This window comes from Bos grunniens, chromosome 5 (assembly GCF_055505025.1).
Source record: "Bos grunniens cultivar Pamir isolate PY7600 chromosome 5, Bosgru_T2T1.0, whole genome shotgun sequence".
In the NCBI taxonomy this organism is placed as follows: domain Eukaryota; kingdom Metazoa; phylum Chordata; class Mammalia; order Artiodactyla; family Bovidae; genus Bos; species Bos grunniens.
In genome coordinates, this window is record NC_141169.1 from 96,131,184 (window position 1) to 96,147,658 (window position 16,475).

Below are 16,475 nucleotides of genomic sequence, written 5' to 3' on the forward strand. Positions count from 1 at the left end.
CCTTTGTACGGTGACGTCATAAAGGATATTTTGTGAGTGAAAAGACTGGTAGGTAAAAGATACAATATAAACCAACTTCCTCTCGTAAATTTAAAATTGACTATACGTGTGTCCTCACATTTCCTCTTCAAAAAATGAATCCTGTAGATTAGCAATCTGGGACTCTAACATTTACACTGATTTCCTCAGGTCTACAAATGTTCTGTGGGAAAATATCAACTTAACTTCCAGGGGCAAACCAAGCTAGCTAAATGTATGAAGCACGGCTGCTGCTGCTGCTAAGTCACTTCAGTCGTGTCCGACTCTGTGCGACCCCACAGACGGCAGCCCACCAGGCTCCCCCGTCCCTGGGATTCTCCAGGCAAGAACACTGGAGTGGGATGCCATTTCCTTCTCCAATGCATGAAAGTGAAAAGTGAAAGGTAAGTCGTTCAGTCGTGTCCGACTCTTAGCGATCCCATGGACTGCAGCCTACCAGGCTCCTCCGCCCATGGGATTTTCCAGGCAAGAGTACTGGAGTCGGGTGCCATTGCCTTCTCCGATGAAGCAGGGCAGCAAGCCTTACTTCGGGATTCCTTTTCAAACAGAAACTCCCGAAAGATCTCATCCGCTTACGTCATAAACGAGAAAAAAACCTGCAGAAACACAATTCCAGGTGACACAAATAGCGCTAAATAGTCCCCTATCTGGAATCGGCCTGTACTAAAAGACACCCTCCGATGTTAAGTCAGAACGCCTGTGGCCGAAGAAGTAGAACAGAAGGCGCCTCAGCCAAATATACAGCCCACCCGCTTCATTTTCACACTCTTATTGGGCTAGACAAGTGTCAATCAGCACGAAGCCGTTGTTCTGAGCGGTGGAGGCGGGCTCTTAGCCGATAACCGACCAATTCGGTACTGTATTGGGCGGAAGAGACTCTGGTCCTGCAGCTCTCTGTTATTCTCTATGGTTCCAGGGCGAAGAAACGCGGAGATCTTCGGCTCGGAAGTGACGTAGGGGTGGCGGAGGGGCGCGAGGTTTCAAGATGGCGGTGGTCGGGTGGTTGACCGAAAGGCCGAGGTGAAGGCCCTTACGAAGTCAAACGGGCCGAGAATCGTCCCCTCCCCACTTCTCACAGCCCCAGGAGCCCAGCAGAAGCGTGAGTGTGCGGGATCGTTCCACTCCGTTACTTCACCTTTCCCGTCCCTTCCCGGGGCCCGCGCGGTTGCCTCGGGAACGCCAGGCTCATCAGTCCCGCTCTTCTTCTCCGCCGTTGGGGTCTCCCCGATCGCGGACTAGGGGGTCTCTTGGGGCGGCGCTGCGTCCAGCGGTTAAGCGGCTGTCTTCGCCTGGGTCGGTCAGCGCCGCCTCCTGACGCTGACCGGTTGGTTGCCTTAGGCTTGCTGCTACCTCGAGTCGGGGGGTCAACCGTCGCTATGGTTTCGGCAGTTGCAAATGCTGTTGGCTTCTTTGCTGGACATGGGCTCCGTCCCTTGGGAGCCTCTTTGACTGTTGAGAGTTACCCTAAGCGATTCGTGACCCGATTTACCCATCTCATCAGGTTTTAGACAAGACAAGTAGTGCAGACTAAGGCTCCAGTGTCCTCTGTAACTATCCTAGGTTTCATTTGTGGGAGAAGAGAGTTAAAAAAAAAAAAATGAGCCTGAGGGTAATTGAGAGAGGGAAGCGAAAAAGATACAGGCCATCAAAGATGTGAGTGCTTGTATTTGTGCTAATTTTGCTTGTTTCCGCTTCCTTTCTTCCCCAATTCCAGTTTTTCTGAGAAGCAAACCCTTGACAGGGTAAATTAGTTGCGACTGGAACAGCTTTGAAGCGTTTAGCAGAAATCAAGGCAATTGGATACTTTCTGGAAGACGCATTAACTAATAAACTTGCCTGACAAAACCTTCGTGAAGGGAAGGTATAATTCTATGGTCTGCTTAAAAAAATCTACCTCATGATCTTCCCTTTCCCTCCCTTTAAAAGTGTCTGCTTTCAAAGGGAAGGATATGTATTACTCTTTCTTATTGGAAAGAGCAAAGTATCAGAAAGTTGTCATCCATTGGGAGTAACTAGAAGAGATGATTATGATAGTGTCTTCCTGCGTGTGTGCTCAGTCTTGTCCAACTCTTGGCGACCCAATGGACTGTAGCCCACCAGGCTCCTCTGTCCTGGTGATTTTTCAGGCAATAGTACTGGGGTGGGTTGCCATTTCCTCTTCTGGGGATCTGCCTTACCCACGGATCAACCCAAGTCTCTTGCATCTCCTGCACTGGCAGGCTCTTTCTTTACCACTGCGCCTCCTGGGGAACCCATAATAATTTCTTAGGTCAATTAAAGTTTTGACTTACAAAATATTTTCCCTCATATACAATTACCTCTTTCAGTTACCTTAAAAAATACAAGTCGGGAGTCAAGTAGACATTAGTAAGAAAAATTTGTATCTTGATGTTTATACAAGCTCATATAATATTTTGACTATTTGTGGTTTTATGTTTTTAAGTTTCTGCTTAACAGTCAAGAATTATATCTGAATTGGAACTAAATCTAAATTAATAAATAGGCTTAAATTGGAGTTTTTACTGTCTTAGAGGTGATGAGAATACATGCCAAGAAACCATGGAGAAAGACAAGGGTGAGCTATTTGTCCTTGAGCCCAGATCATTACCCCCATTTCCCGTTTACTCCTTTTTCACCCTGCATATAAATAAAGGGAGAATATAAGAAAATAACAAGTGACCCTCTCATGTACATAGTGTGTGTCGTGTTGCTGAAACATTCTTTGATGATTGATTTTTTCCAATGATTTTTTCCAATTGATGGGTCAATGCTGTGATCCATAAAAGAAAGTTAATTGATGAGTTAATGATAGTAGTAATCTTGTAGTAATCTTCATACTCATTACCTTTATAAATAATAGGAATCTAATTTTTTGTGGTTGGAGAAGTTGAAGCTGTTTTTCCTGGGCATTAAGTTAAAACTAGGAAAGAACAAGGCCTTAATAAAAGAAGTTTCTTTTCAGAGATGGTCAGGAAGAAAATTTTATAAATATAAAAAGGAAGAAATTTTGTAAATTAAGGAAAAATAAGCCTTTTTGTCTTCGCAGGTTTTAGGTTTTATTTTTTAAAGAAGCAAGTAAATCAAACAACTTGTCAACATGGGGCGGAGATCCACGTCATCCACCAAAAGTGGAAAATTTATGAACCCTACAGACCAAGCCAGTAAGTGTCCATTAATGTGGAATGATGAAGAAGAGGGGTGGTAAAAATTGCTTCAGGGAGTCTATTTTATTATTTTCTTAATTGCAAGATCTGTAGTATTTGTAATTAAAGTTATCTAGTGTTCTAGTGGGCACATGATTAAAACTTTAAACATGTAACAAAAGATAGTATCCATATTTCTAATTTGATTGACTTGCAAAATAGAATTAGCTTAAAGCCTTCTTTTTTGTATGTGACATTTTTAACAAATTGCTTTGTACGTGCTTTTTTAGTACTTAATGGCATTTTTTTCAGATTCATAGCTATTTTTTTAAGGAACTTAAAAATGTTTTGAGGCAGTTTTGGTTGCCATAATTAAAAGGTTACTATTGGTATCTAGTGGAGGCAAGGAATAGTGTTAAATATCCTACAGCACACAGAGCAACCTCTGACAGTAAAAAATTACCTGTATTAAATTGGAGAAAATGCTAATGTTCAAGGCTTTAAGTTTTATATTCTCTCCCTCTCTTAAGGAAAAGAAGCTCGGAAAAGAGAATTAAAGAAGGTATGATTCCAGAAGCATCCTGTTAGACATAAGTGTAATTTGACACCTCTTATTTGAGATGAGTGGATTTAGAAACATTTCCAATTATTTGCCAGAAAAAGATTTATGCTTTTCATAAGATTTACTAAGCCACAGTACTGGGAGACTGAACTAAGTTTGTAGATAGGCTCATGATGAGTTATTGTAACATTTTTTATTTGATTACCATTCCCAGTGACTTAAATACTTTTAAAAAATGCTTCTCTTGCCATTTAACTGCTTTGTTGGAAGCTACTAAATTAGTGAATGGAAGTAAATGTGACACTAAATTTTCCTGATGATGATTTGTTAAATTTGTGGAAAGGTGTCCCCAGAATAAAAAAGGATTTATATTTTAGTATCATGCCTTAACACACTGAGAGAACCTAGCTTTTCAGTAGTTTTCAACTGTTCATTCTTGTTTCTATTGCTGGCATTAAATTTTGCAAAACATATCTTTTTGTCTAAATTGGAAATATCTGGGGGAATAAAAAAATGATATTACTCCTGTTTCTGGTGGTTGAAACAAGTGATCAGAAACGAAGAAGTTCAACTTCAGTTTAAATGGATTTTTGAGACACATTGACATGAAAACTCAGGGGTATTCAGCTTCTGCAAATTGTGCTCTTTTTTCTTTTTTTTGAAGAACAAAAAACAGCGCATGATGGTACGAGCTGCAGTTTTAAAGATGAAGGATCCCAAACAAATTATCCGGGACATGGAAAAATTGGATGAAATGGGTAAGATTTTGTAAAGGGATGGATTTTATAGCAGAGATAATAGTCTGATACATAGAGATAGGCAGTTAATGAGTGAAGCAGAACAGATACAAGAATTACAGAAAAAAGCATGATAGCACATGATGCTTGGATTTAGTTTTAGTGTTAGAAAAACAAAATGGAGTGAAGGGCTGTTACCAACTTGAAATCTCATCTAGAATAAGAGGGAAGCCATTATTTAGCTTTAGCTAATTGTTCTTTATAAGATAACAAAAGCCCAGTTTGGCCAGTTCATTTTTTTAAGAGAAGACTAAGTCTGCTTTTTGAAATCACCTTGGGCTTTTTTGTTTTGGGTTTCAGTGTTGGCAGCTACCATGTAAATCTCAATATTGGGCCACCATAAATGTGTCTGTTGCCCCTCTTTTCCAATAGATGATCCAAAGATAAATGACTACTTAGTAAGGATATAGAAGAAATAAAATACTTAAAATCACATTTAAAAAAATATCCTATTAGAATTTCTTCCTTTGTTGCGTTTAGTTCAGTTCAGTCACTCAGTCGTGTCTGACTCTGCGACCCCATGAATCAGCACGCCAGGCGTCCCTGAGTGAACCATCTCCCGGAGTTCACTCAAACTCGGGTCCATCAAGTTGATGATGCCATCCAGCCATCTCATCCTCTGTCGTCCCCTTTTCCTCCTGCCCTCAATCCATTTCAGCTTTAGTATCATTCCTTATATAGGATAATTTTATCTAGTCTCATCACGTGCATCTTCAGTATCACTGCTTTGTCATTACTGGAATCCATATGAAATAGCTGCATGTTGTCTTTTCTTGTATCTGAGTTGCTTGAGAATCATCTGTGATGCTGCCACTGGAAGTTCTATTCTAACTCACAGAGAAGTTCCTTTAGTTTAAAAAACCTCTTCAAAATAGAATGCAGTTTTACCAAGTCCCAAAGATTGTATAACATATTTATTTAACCCTTATTTCCTTATTTATATACTTTATACTTACAGGTATGAAAGGAAAAAAGTTTTCGAAAGTATTTTTAACAGATTACAATTAATTAAAAGTAGGAGTCCAGAATGGCATAGAGTGACTTTGCTGCTGCTGCTAAGTCGTTTCAGTCGTGTCCGACTCTGTGCGACCCCGTACACGGCAGCCCATCAGGCTCCCCCGTCCCTGGGATTCTCCAGGCAAGAGCACTGGAGTGGGTTGCCATTTCCTTCTCCAATGCAGGAAAGTGACTAGGTAGTTATAAATAATACAGAGGACGAGTCACAAAATGGATTCCATATTCAACCCATTCTGTTAACTTGAGAACAAGTGGGGTTTTTAATTTTCCTTTTTTTTAGTAGTTTTCAAACATCCAAAAATAGTCTAATTAACTCCATAGTTTTCAGCTGTCAAGTTTTTGCCAATTCTGCCTTCTGTCCCTGCATTTTTTTTTTTAATTGCATGTTGAAAGAATCTTTACAAGTTTTGTTTACAAAGGTTTCCATACAGGTTTCGTGATTTGCCCCAGAAAACAGATAGCGAGTGAAAGAGCTGCAGTGAAACTTCTGAGTGATGAATTAACTGGGGTTCCAAAAAAATCCAGTTATGTGGGGTTGTGGTATTAAAAGCTTTCTCAAATAATGTGGCAGATACTGAAGCCAGCCTGGGCAAGAGTTCTGGGTCAGACTGCATCATCTCACATCTCTCCCAGTTCAGTTATAACTGATTCCACTTGTTGCCTCTAGTCTAAATACTGGTAGGGACAGTTGCTTTCCCTGGCATGTCAGGATATTTACCTATTAAATGACCCCAAATTGTGTATTAATAACTTAGGTTTATTTAGCTCTTATCTTGTTACATGCCAGGGTTGGTTCTTTTTTTTTTTTTTTCCCACATTTTCATTTAATCTTCACTTTCCCGACAGCTCTTTTGAGTGGGTGTATTGTCCCTCCTTTACAGGTGAGGAAGCTTAGGCACAGAGACATTACCTTTCTCAAGGTTACACTGTTCGGAAGGGGCACAGCTGGGATTTAAAGTTAAACACAGCACTTTCATGAATCACACTAGGAATAGTGTGGTTTGAGACCACACTTCTGATTTTGAATATATCATCAAAGTGTTAATAAGATTTAAGAAAGACAATAAGTAAGCTTGTGAATCTTTAAGAAAAAGGAGGAAGGAACACTAGTCATCAGAACTCTATTATAATTTATAAAATTCAATATAAACTAATTTAAACAGAAAAAAGTGTTCCTTGACTCCCATAATTGGGAAATCCTGGAGGGAAGTGGGCCTCAAAAACCCAAATATTTTGAGCAAGACTGTCCATCTGTCTGACCTAGTGAATTTCTTAGATAGAAGGTGGAATATGTGGTGGAATTAGTGATGGTTGAGAGATGAAGCCATAAACAGCTGTAGGTTTATTTTATTTCTACTTGTGAGAGCTTCTCTCCCGTATTTAAAGTCTCAGAAAAGGATCTGGTCCCAATATGGCTTATGTGCCAGTTGATCTCTGAGTCAGTCACTGGCAAGGGAGATGGAGGGAGGCAGGTATGGTTGACCAGGCAGACCTGGGAGTCCTGTGCTAATCCAGTCCCTTTTGGTCCCTCTTGGAGACGTGAAAGTAAGCTCCATGTTGAACACACCAGAAGAGAAAGGTTTAAGTAGCTCAACAAGGAACACTAACTCATATAATAGTTGAGTGGTGAGCCAGATACTAGTTTATGTTTGCTTGATTGTGAAGTAGTTGATGTCCCCATTTTCCAGATGAAGAAGCTGAAGATCAGAGAGTTTAAGTGCGCAGGATCTCAGAATTAAATACAGACCCAGTGTAGTGTGTAAGCCCAGGCCTATAGTTGTTGATATACTAACAGCTGTATCAGGTTGTTAGCATAAAGGAATGAAAATTGATTTTTATTACAGTGATAATAAAGTCAATTAGGTGACACTTCTTAGGAAAGGAAGTAAAATTAATAGCCATTTTAAAGGGATGAAATTTCAATAAACTGTTCTGTTCTTTTTTGACAAGAATATATCTGGCGTCTAAATCTCTTTTTGAAAAATTTTAACATATAAGTGTATTTTTAATAAATGATGTCATCTGTTGAAGTTACTTTTTTGTGTTTAATGCCATAATCTGCTTTTTTTCCTCTCAGAGTTTAACCCAGTGCAGCAGCCACAGTTAAATGAGAAAGTGCTGAAAGACAAGCGTAAAAAGCTACGTGAAACATTTGAACGTATTCTACGACTCTATGAGAAAGAGAATCCAGATATTTACAAAGAATTGAGAAAGTTAGAGGTAGAATATGAACAGAAGAGGGCTCAACTTAGCCAGTATTTTGATGCTGTCAAGGTAATCACGTTTCTTTTGAGAGCTAAACTAAAATTTTATAGTTAGACTTACTCTTAAAGTTGATAATGGGAGACTTGATGATGTTGAACCTCCTCCTCTTGTCAGACTAAACATATATCTATCCCATTGGCCAGCAAATCTAAACCTATGTGTTTATACAAGAGAACTTGATCTACCTGCCACTACAGCAATAGCTGGAGTGGAAACAGCCCAGCTACCCATTAATAAGATAACAGATAAACTGTTACATTTTCATAAAATTAAATGCTACTCAGTAATAAAAAGGAATGATCAGCTAATAATCCAAAAAACATGAGGTAAAAATTTTAATGGCTAAATCTCAAAAACATACTATCCTTTCTTCATGATTGTGATTCCGTTTATTTGAAATTCTATACCAGGCAAAGCTAATTTATGGAGGAAAAATTTGTATCAGCAGCAGCCTTGGGATAGTGTTAAGGATTGATTGGGAAGGAGTATGAGATTATATGCATTTGTCAAAATTCACTGAATTTATACATTTCATTGTAAATTTTGCCTCAAGATAAAAATGTTTTTAAAAAATGATTTAATTTGGTAAAGTAGGTAGCATGGGTCCCATTTTACAGATAAGGAAGCTAAGGTTACTTACTTTGTCATACAGCTTGTTTGTGACAGAAATTCAACAGCAGCAGGCTAATTTTAGAGTCCAAGTACTACCACTGAATACATACTATCTTGAAGTTTCAACTTACTGACAATCTTAAAAATGTTGACTTGGCTTTCTATCTTTGTTTCTTAAGATACTTAATGTTAGGTGGAAAGCAAATCCAGGTAATGAAACAGCTGATGTAGAGTTTGTGGTGTTGAGTTGGGGGATTACTCTTACCGACTGGAAGATTCTCTCTTTCAGAATGCCCAGCATGTGGAAGTGGAGAGTATTCCTCTGCCAGATATGCCGCATGCTCCTTCCAACATCTTGATCCAGGACATTCCACTTCCTGGGGCCCAGCCACCCTCCATCCTTAAGAAGACCTCAGCCTATGGGTAAGGAAGTGGTAACAGAACCAAATAGAGTATAGTAAAAGCACCTTTTGACTGTCCGTGCCAGATTATTGCAGTGGAAAGTAAAGGACAGTGGGGATATAAGCAGTTCTCCTTTGGTTAGATAGGACCTGAGAGCTCCTTTAAAAACTGTTTAGAAGAGGAAGTGTATATCTCATTACTGGTAATGTGATCGCTGTAAATTTTCTTTACAGACCTCCAACTCGGGCAGTTTCTATACTTCCTCTTCTTGGACATGGCGTTCCACGTTTGCCCCCTGGCAGGAAACCTCCAGGTCCTCCCCCAGGCCCACCTCCTCCTCAAGTCTTACAAATGTATGGCCGCAAAGTGGGCTTTGCCCTAGATCTTCCGACTCGTAGGCGAGATGAAGACATGTTATATAGTCCTGAACTTGGTAAGGAGTGACTGACTATTCCTTTTGCTCTTAGAACCTTTCCACTGTCACTTTTAATTTAGCTGTATAGCATCTTGTTCACCACCCTCAGAACTTGGGAAATAAATGAGGCTACCCTGTACATACCAACAGATGGATAAATAAATCATAGATCTACTCAGGAAAACAGCATGCATAAGGAAATACAGAGATGTCTGTTGTATTTTAAATTAGACTTTCCTTGAAGATACCACTCTTACATCAGTACCTTAAAAATTGGGTAACTTGTATACTTGTTTCCCATTTAGCTTTATTTTCATTCGACTAGAACATCCTTATATACAGTTAAATTGATTGTGTATGTGCATGTCTTTATAGAGCTTTCTGAGTGGAATTTGTTTTCAATTTTGAAGCTTTAAAAAAATCTTACATTATAAAAAAGGAAAATTTAAAACTATTGTCAAGTGGAAATATTGTTAGACTATATGAATAGCTAAGTTCATACAGAAAAAAATTTAATCAGGTTATTCTGAGTCAAATAGCCTGGCTTTCTGTATTTGGGGGTGCCGTATAGGATCCAGCTATGTAACTTGATCCTGGCTCCCTCCTCCCTTTCCAGCCCAGCGGGGTCATGACGATGATGTTTCTAGCACCAGTGAAGATGATGGCTATCCTGAAGACATGGACCAGGATAAGCATGACGACAGTACTGATGACAGCGACAGTGACAGATCAGATGGAGAAAGTGAAGGGGATGAATTTGTGCACCGTGATGACACTGAGAGAGAAAACAATGAAGAAAAAAAGTCAGGTATGTGAAGAGGAAAGTTTCATGGGATTAAGCAATAAAAAGCACACAAGCTAAAGGTCTTGATATATTAGTGGATCCATGAAAGTAATTGTGAGTGCCTTGAAAGGAGGATCAGTGCTCTATTCATCTTTGTAGCTCCAAAGTCTCAACGTTGTTGACACACAGTAAGTACCTGGTGGATATTTGTGAGAGGAAAAAAAAGCTGAGCTGTGTATGTGATTTAAAAAAAAGTCTACATAGTAAAGTCCACTTTTGGGGAAAAAGCAAAAAGATGGCCTAACGTGATTATGTGTAGGAAGAAAACCATATTCACCTGATTGTTTTCTAATGAGTCTGTTTACATATCTATGTTTGAGTCCTTTATATTATTCTATGTTCATGCAATCCTAAGTGAACAAGAACCATAGTTAAAGATACACCTGTGAGTGGAGTCATGATTTAATGGAAACGTCATACTTAAAATGTATGTTATCTGTTTAAGTTCAGACTGAGCTACATGTACTTTGCTATGTCATTCATTAAGGAAATTTTATAAAATGTACCATCTGTCATATTCCAGTAGCCTTGGAGCTTCTTTTGTAATTGATTTGAAGTCTTCAAAACAGTATTTATATATATTACTGATATTGCAGTATTGATAAGGATAAAATTTTTCCAGATATTCCTTAAATCATGGTTGCAAACCAGAAAGCTAGTTTAAAGAGGTAGATAGAACTGGTAGTGAAAAATGGTAGACACTTAGGTAAGAAGTGGTACTGAAAAGCAGAAAGTCGCTAGAGCCACACCAGTTCCCTTTTTCTCTAGACTGTGGTCATTTGCCTCAATTTCCTCTTTTTGGACCAACTGGTTTCTTTATATATTGAATGATAATGAATACGGATATTAATATATTCACTGATGCACATGTGTTGGAAATGGTTATCCTAACTATGACTTGACATTCAGCTAATAATTGAGTTTTTACTATGTACAAAGTATTTTTCTAGACACTAAGAATGCGGAGTAAACAAAACTAAAGCCTGCCTACGTAGAACTTCTATCCTGCTGTAAATGTTTACCATCTAAGAATAAGAACGTTCCTAATACTACACCATTTAGCATCTTTAGGTGTCTGGTAGAGAGCCTTTGTCAGGTTAAGGAGTTCCCTTCTAGTCTAAGTTTGCTAAGAGGTTTTATTATAAATACTTTTTAATCATCTCTTGGGATATTGTAAATGATTTTTCTTTCTTTAAGCTGTTTATTGTAATGAATTACATTCATGGCTTTTCTAATGTTAAATCATTTTTGCATTTCTGGGACCAACCCTACATGTTAATGAAGTTATTTTCTTTTAAAACACTGTCAAATTCAATTTGCTTATGTTTTATGTTGGCCAGCAGGTTTGTTTTGGTATGTGGGTTATGCTAGCTTCAAGTTCTGGATAGCACTCCATCTTTTCCTGTGCCCTTTTATAGGAAATTCCTGTAACTTAACATTTGGCTGAATTTCCTTGTAAAGTTATTGGGCCAGGTGCCTTTGAGGAACTTGATCTTTGACTACCATTTTAATTTCTATGTTCTGATCTTGTCACCCCTTTGGCCAGTTGTAAATAACATTTTTCTAGAAAATTATCAATTACTTTAATCTGCATGTTCAGTTTTATTGGCATAAAGTTTTTAGTAGTAGTGGCTCAGTCGGTAAAGAATCCTGCAATGCAGGAGACCTGGGTTCAGTCCCAGGGTTGGGAAGATCCCCTGGAGAAGGAAATGGCAACCCACTCCAGTATTCTTGTCTGGAGAATTCCATGGACGGAGGAGCCTGGTGGGCTACAGTCCATGGGGTCTCAAAGAGTTGGACACGACTGAATGACTTAACACTTTCACTTTCAACTTTAAAATCACTGTAGCATGTATTTACCACCAGTGGGCATTTGATTTACTATCTTTAATATAGCTCTTGTCTTTTTGCCAAGTAGTGGGAAGCAGTTATAGCTAGTGTTTAGTGTATTTGTTTATAGTAAACAAATACTGAATTTTGTTGATCCTTTCCCTTCTCTGATCCTTTAGGTCTGAGTGTACGGTTTGCAGATATGCCTGGAAAATCTAGGAAGAAGAAGAAGAAGAACATGAAGGAGCTGACTCCTCTCCAAGCCATGATGCTTCGAATGGCAGGTGAGTCATGGAAAGAACAGTGATTGGTATTTCCTCCTGCCAGTTGCTTTACACACATTTTTCTATTCAATATCTCAGCAATCAAGTATTAAATTCTTGTTTTTCAAAAGTCAAGATTTGGCGACACTGAGGTAAGCTGCCTAAAGTTAGCCAGCCAGTAAGTAGTTGGACTGGCATTTAAGTCCAGGTCTGTCTTGTTCTAAAACTTGGACTCTTTGCACTCTGCTGCCTTAGTATGAATGAGAAGAATGCTACTATATTCTTGGCATATCTGAATATTCTGTTGAAGGAGACTGGTTGTTAGTTTTAAGAAAGCATTTATTGATTATGTGTTGTAGGCATCGCTCTTTCACAGGCTGTAAAATATGAATCTGCTCCATTTGTCTGGTTTCAAATTTCTTTCAGGTCAGGAAATCCCTGAGGAGGGACGAGAAGTGGAGGAATTTTCAGAGGAAGATGATGAAGATTCGGATGATTCTGAAGCAGAAAAGCAATCACAGAAACAGCATAAGGAGGAATCTCTCTCTGATGGCACGTCTGCAGCTTCCCAGCAGCAAGCCCCTCCACAGTCTGTTCCTCCATCTCAGATACAAGCACCCCCCATGCCAGGACCACCTCCGCTTGGACCGCCACCTGCTCCACCTTTACGGCCACCTGGACCACCTACAGGCCTTCCTCCTGGACCACCTCCAGGCAAGTACTTACATCCTGTAAATAAATAAGCCTAAATGTGGTTACAGTGAAGTTATTCCAGAAAGTAGACATCATTAGTAGTAATGATTTCTGGTTTCCTGCTAGTGTAATTTTCTAAGAAATCAAGATTCTCCAAGGATATTCACAACTTGCTCATTCATAACAACACTGTTTGTAAGTCATAGAACTTGTGACAGCTGTCTCTTTCTTCAGAGCTCTTCTTTTTCAGAGTTTATCAGTTCTGATATTAACAGTTTAGCAAGCAGAAACTGGAATATGTAACTGAGGGTTTGTTTAGAATTACTCTTTAGTATGCTGAGTTGACCCAGTTCTTAGTTGGTTATGAACATGACTAGGGCACAGTAGATGCTACTGCATGTCCTTCTTTGGTTGGGAGTTATTGGATGTTAGTGTAATCTGTATAGTTAGAGACTGAAGTCATCAGTATTAATGAGGTCTTCAGCTTAAAAGTATAATAAGTTAATTTACAGTTTGAAACAACATATAAAAAACTTACTGGCCAATTATGACTTTTAGTCCAATAATCTGCCAGTTAAGTCTTCAGTTGAGTTCATTCTCTGACTAGTGCAAAGCAAAATTACATATCCTATGACATTCTCAGTGGTCTTTGTATATCTTAATGAGTTTCAGAGGATCCTTAAAGCACCATGCTTTTCATACTGCATTTTCAGCTTATGTTGGAGCCATTTAAGACATGTCATCTTTGTGTATCTCTAGCCCAGCAGAGCTGTGGTTTAAAATGTTTTGTGTTAGGACTGGGAAATAAAGAGAAATGGACCATAATAAATTTTGAAGTTATCTGATGTTAAGTTAAAGTGAAATCACATCTCAGTTATCTTACGCCACAATTACTACTTCAGATATATTTGTTTGATGTTAACTACGCACTTTTCTCGTTTCAGGAGCTCCTCCGTTCCTGAGACCACCTGGAATGCCAGGACTCCGAGGGCCTCTGCCCCGCCTTTTACCTCCAGGCCCACCACCCGGTCGACCCCCTGGCCCTCCTCCTGGCCCACCCCCAGGTCTGCCTCCTGGCCCTCCTCCTCGGGGACCCCCACCACGGCTACCTCCCCCGGCACCTCCAGGTGAAGCTTTGCTTTCTGTGACAAAAATCTGTCTACTATGTATTTCATTTGTCCTAAGACATTTTCACATTTCAGTATCCTGAAATCAAGCGGTATCTTAAAATGGTGTTTTTAAACTGCTTTTGGCCTAGGTAGAAGTTGAGTTCTTCCCAGTGGTATTTGAATTGGATGCTGTCACAGAGGGGACTTTTCCTTGCCAGAGAACACTTTGGATTAAATTGTTCATTTCAGAGTTTTTTAGGACTACACTTAGAGTTGTAAAGTCATTCTATACATCTGCATGGGTATCAAGTTTACAGTCACAAGGGGAAGTTTTTTTTCTTCCATTCTCTCTACCCAGTGTCAAAGTTAGATAGGCAAATTTCCTTTGATCTTATATGTGGCAGGTATATTTCTGGTTTACTACATTGATTGTCTTAATTTAATGTAAAGGTCTCCTTTTAAGCTCCTCAGCTTGTTCTTGGACATTTTTTTCTCTCTCAGTGGTATATGGAATAATTACAAGTGTGTATAAGCAATAGTGTCCTAGGTTGAGGAAATTTGGTATTTTATTCTCAGTCTGAAAGGGGGTACTTGGAGAAAATTAACCTGCACTTCCTGGTGAATAATAATGGTATGTCCAAACCATTAGTAAGACATGAATTCTTTTCCAGTAATGGTGACATTTTATGATTAGTCGGATTTTCTCATTCCAGCATTAAAATTGTATTTCCTGCCCATTCAGCTACATTTTAAGGGGGAGGAGTATTGTGTAAATCAGTAAATAACGCATGGGAATCAAATCCCAACCTTGGTTTGATAGCATCTGCACTGTACAGATGGAATAGAATCTTAGGTTGTCAAATTACAGATTCAGCCATCTTAAGATCATATTTGAAAACAGTTGGTATTGTTACTTTTACTTTATAGTTTAAAGTAGTACATTATTAAGAGAGGAGGAAAACATAAGAATTGGGATACAGATGGAAGGTGAATACTATTTTACAAAAAAATAGTCTTTACTATCAAAATATATTCCTGAGTTTCAGATAGCAGGCAGTATGATTTATTTTCTACAAATTGTCCATTTCAAGAAATTGTCAGCCTGTGTTTGTAAAGTCCTTAATAGTAGTTAAATTTTATTATTGTGTTCTCCTTTGTCTAGGTATCCCTCCACCCCGTCCTGGCATGATGCGCCCACCTCTGGTGCCTCCTCTTGGACCTGCCCCACCAGGGCTCTTCCCACCAGCTCCCTTACCCAACCCTGGTGTTCTAAGTGCTCCCCCCAACTTGATCCAGAGACCCAAGGCGGATGACACAAGCGCAGCCACCATCGAGAAGAAAGCCACGGCAACCATCAGTGCCAAGCCACAGATCACTAATCCCAAGGCAGAGATCACACGATTTGTGCCGACCGCACTGCGGGTGCGTCGGGAGAATAAAGGGGCTGCTGCTGCTCCGCAGAGGAAGTCGGAGGATGATTCTGCTGTGCCTCTTGCCAAAACAGCACCCAAATCTGGCCCATCTGTTCCTGTGTCGGTGCAGACTAAGGACGATGTCTATGAGGCTTTCATGAAAGAGATGGAAGGGCTGCTGTGACAGCTTTGGATGCTAGATCAGGCTTCTGTTCACATCAGTGGTTCATGGAGAAAGAGGCTCTTACTCAGCTTAGGTGGAAGAGTTGCTTTCACTGTCAGGGTATTTTTAATTTCATTTCAAGGAATATCTTAAAGTTTAGCCTTGTTCAGAATTTACTGCATATAAAAGAGAGGGTATTTCATGCAAAATAAATTGGTTATTGAATCAGTGCTGCTAATAACATCCATCCCCTTTCATACCATCATTTTCATCAGATTTCTTCCCCCACTCCAATTCTTTGAAACTTGTGATCAAGGGGAACCTTGTTATTTGTTTTGGCTCTCTTATTGTGTGCTGTGGGCACTGGAGTAGAGATTTCTTGAAAAACCAGTTTATTTCACCCCCATCTTGCCTTTCATGTTTGAGTTATTTTTAATATTTTCTTGTAAATATTTTGTAATATTGTAGTGAAATGGATCACAATGTCATTTCCTAATACAAAGCGATATATGTGGGAAGAAAATGTACAATTCTTTGATTAAAATTCCCACTGATCTAAACTTTGAGTGTTCCATGGAATAAATAAATAAATGTTCCACACCAGGATATCTTCTGTCTTACTGACAATGTATAAACATAATAACTTTTATGGACAGAAAAGCAAGTGTTTAAAACTTGGGTTTTAAGGAACTGCCATTTCTGGTATGGAATATGGAAAGAGAATTTTATTGAAAATGGTTAGAACTAAGCTTTAACTTTAAAGGATAAAGAAGAGATAATTATTTTCCTTTAGGATTATTATATATTGGCTTAGGAAGTTGAGAGGTTTTATTGCTAAGAAGAGGAGTCTTATTCTCAAAGATTACTTACTTTTCCAGAGCTCTGTGAATGGATGGATATCTTTTGAAT

The 16,475-nt window shown here is 39.1% G+C and overlaps 1 protein-coding gene across 4 annotated transcripts; it reads left to right on the top strand.

Moving 5' to 3' along the window:
* The first annotated feature begins 1,000 nt into the window (after positions 1 to 1,000).
* Positions 1,001 to 16,172, top strand: WBP11 (WW domain binding protein 11). 4 transcript variants are annotated; one of them, XM_086401916.1, is made up of 13 exons: positions 1,001 to 1,144; positions 1,754 to 1,900; positions 3,086 to 3,200; positions 3,713 to 3,744; positions 4,409 to 4,502; positions 7,636 to 7,832; positions 8,725 to 8,858; positions 9,071 to 9,270; positions 9,869 to 10,060; positions 12,106 to 12,210; positions 12,616 to 12,903; positions 13,827 to 14,009; positions 15,154 to 16,172. In XM_086401916.1, the coding sequence occupies exons 3-13, from the start codon at positions 3,137 to 3,139 to the stop codon at positions 15,585 to 15,587; spliced, it is 1,923 nt and encodes a 640-aa protein (XP_086258042.1). In that variant the 5' UTR covers positions 1,001 to 1,144; positions 1,754 to 1,900; positions 3,086 to 3,136; the 3' UTR covers positions 15,588 to 16,172. The 4 variants fall into 4 exon arrangements, with proteins under 4 accessions (XP_086258042.1, XP_086258041.1, XP_086258044.1 ...); XM_086401915.1 differs by having other exon boundaries at positions 1,001 to 1,138; XM_086401918.1 differs by lacking the exon at positions 1,754 to 1,900.
* Positions 16,173 to 16,475: the final 303 nt, after the last annotated feature.

Bases quoted from the DNA above. Each gene is read 5' to 3' on its own strand.
- WBP11 (XM_086401916.1), top strand. From the start codon at position 3,137: ATGGGGCGGAGATCCACGTCATCCACCAAAAGTGGAAAATTTATGAAC. The intron at 7,833-8,724 runs GTAATCACGTTT...TCTCTCTTTCAG, and splicing joins AGTATTTTGATGCTGTCAAG to AATGCCCAGCATGTGGAAGT. The intron at 10,061-12,105 runs GTATGTGAAGAG...CTGATCCTTTAG, and splicing joins CAATGAAGAAAAAAAGTCAG to GTCTGAGTGTACGGTTTGCA.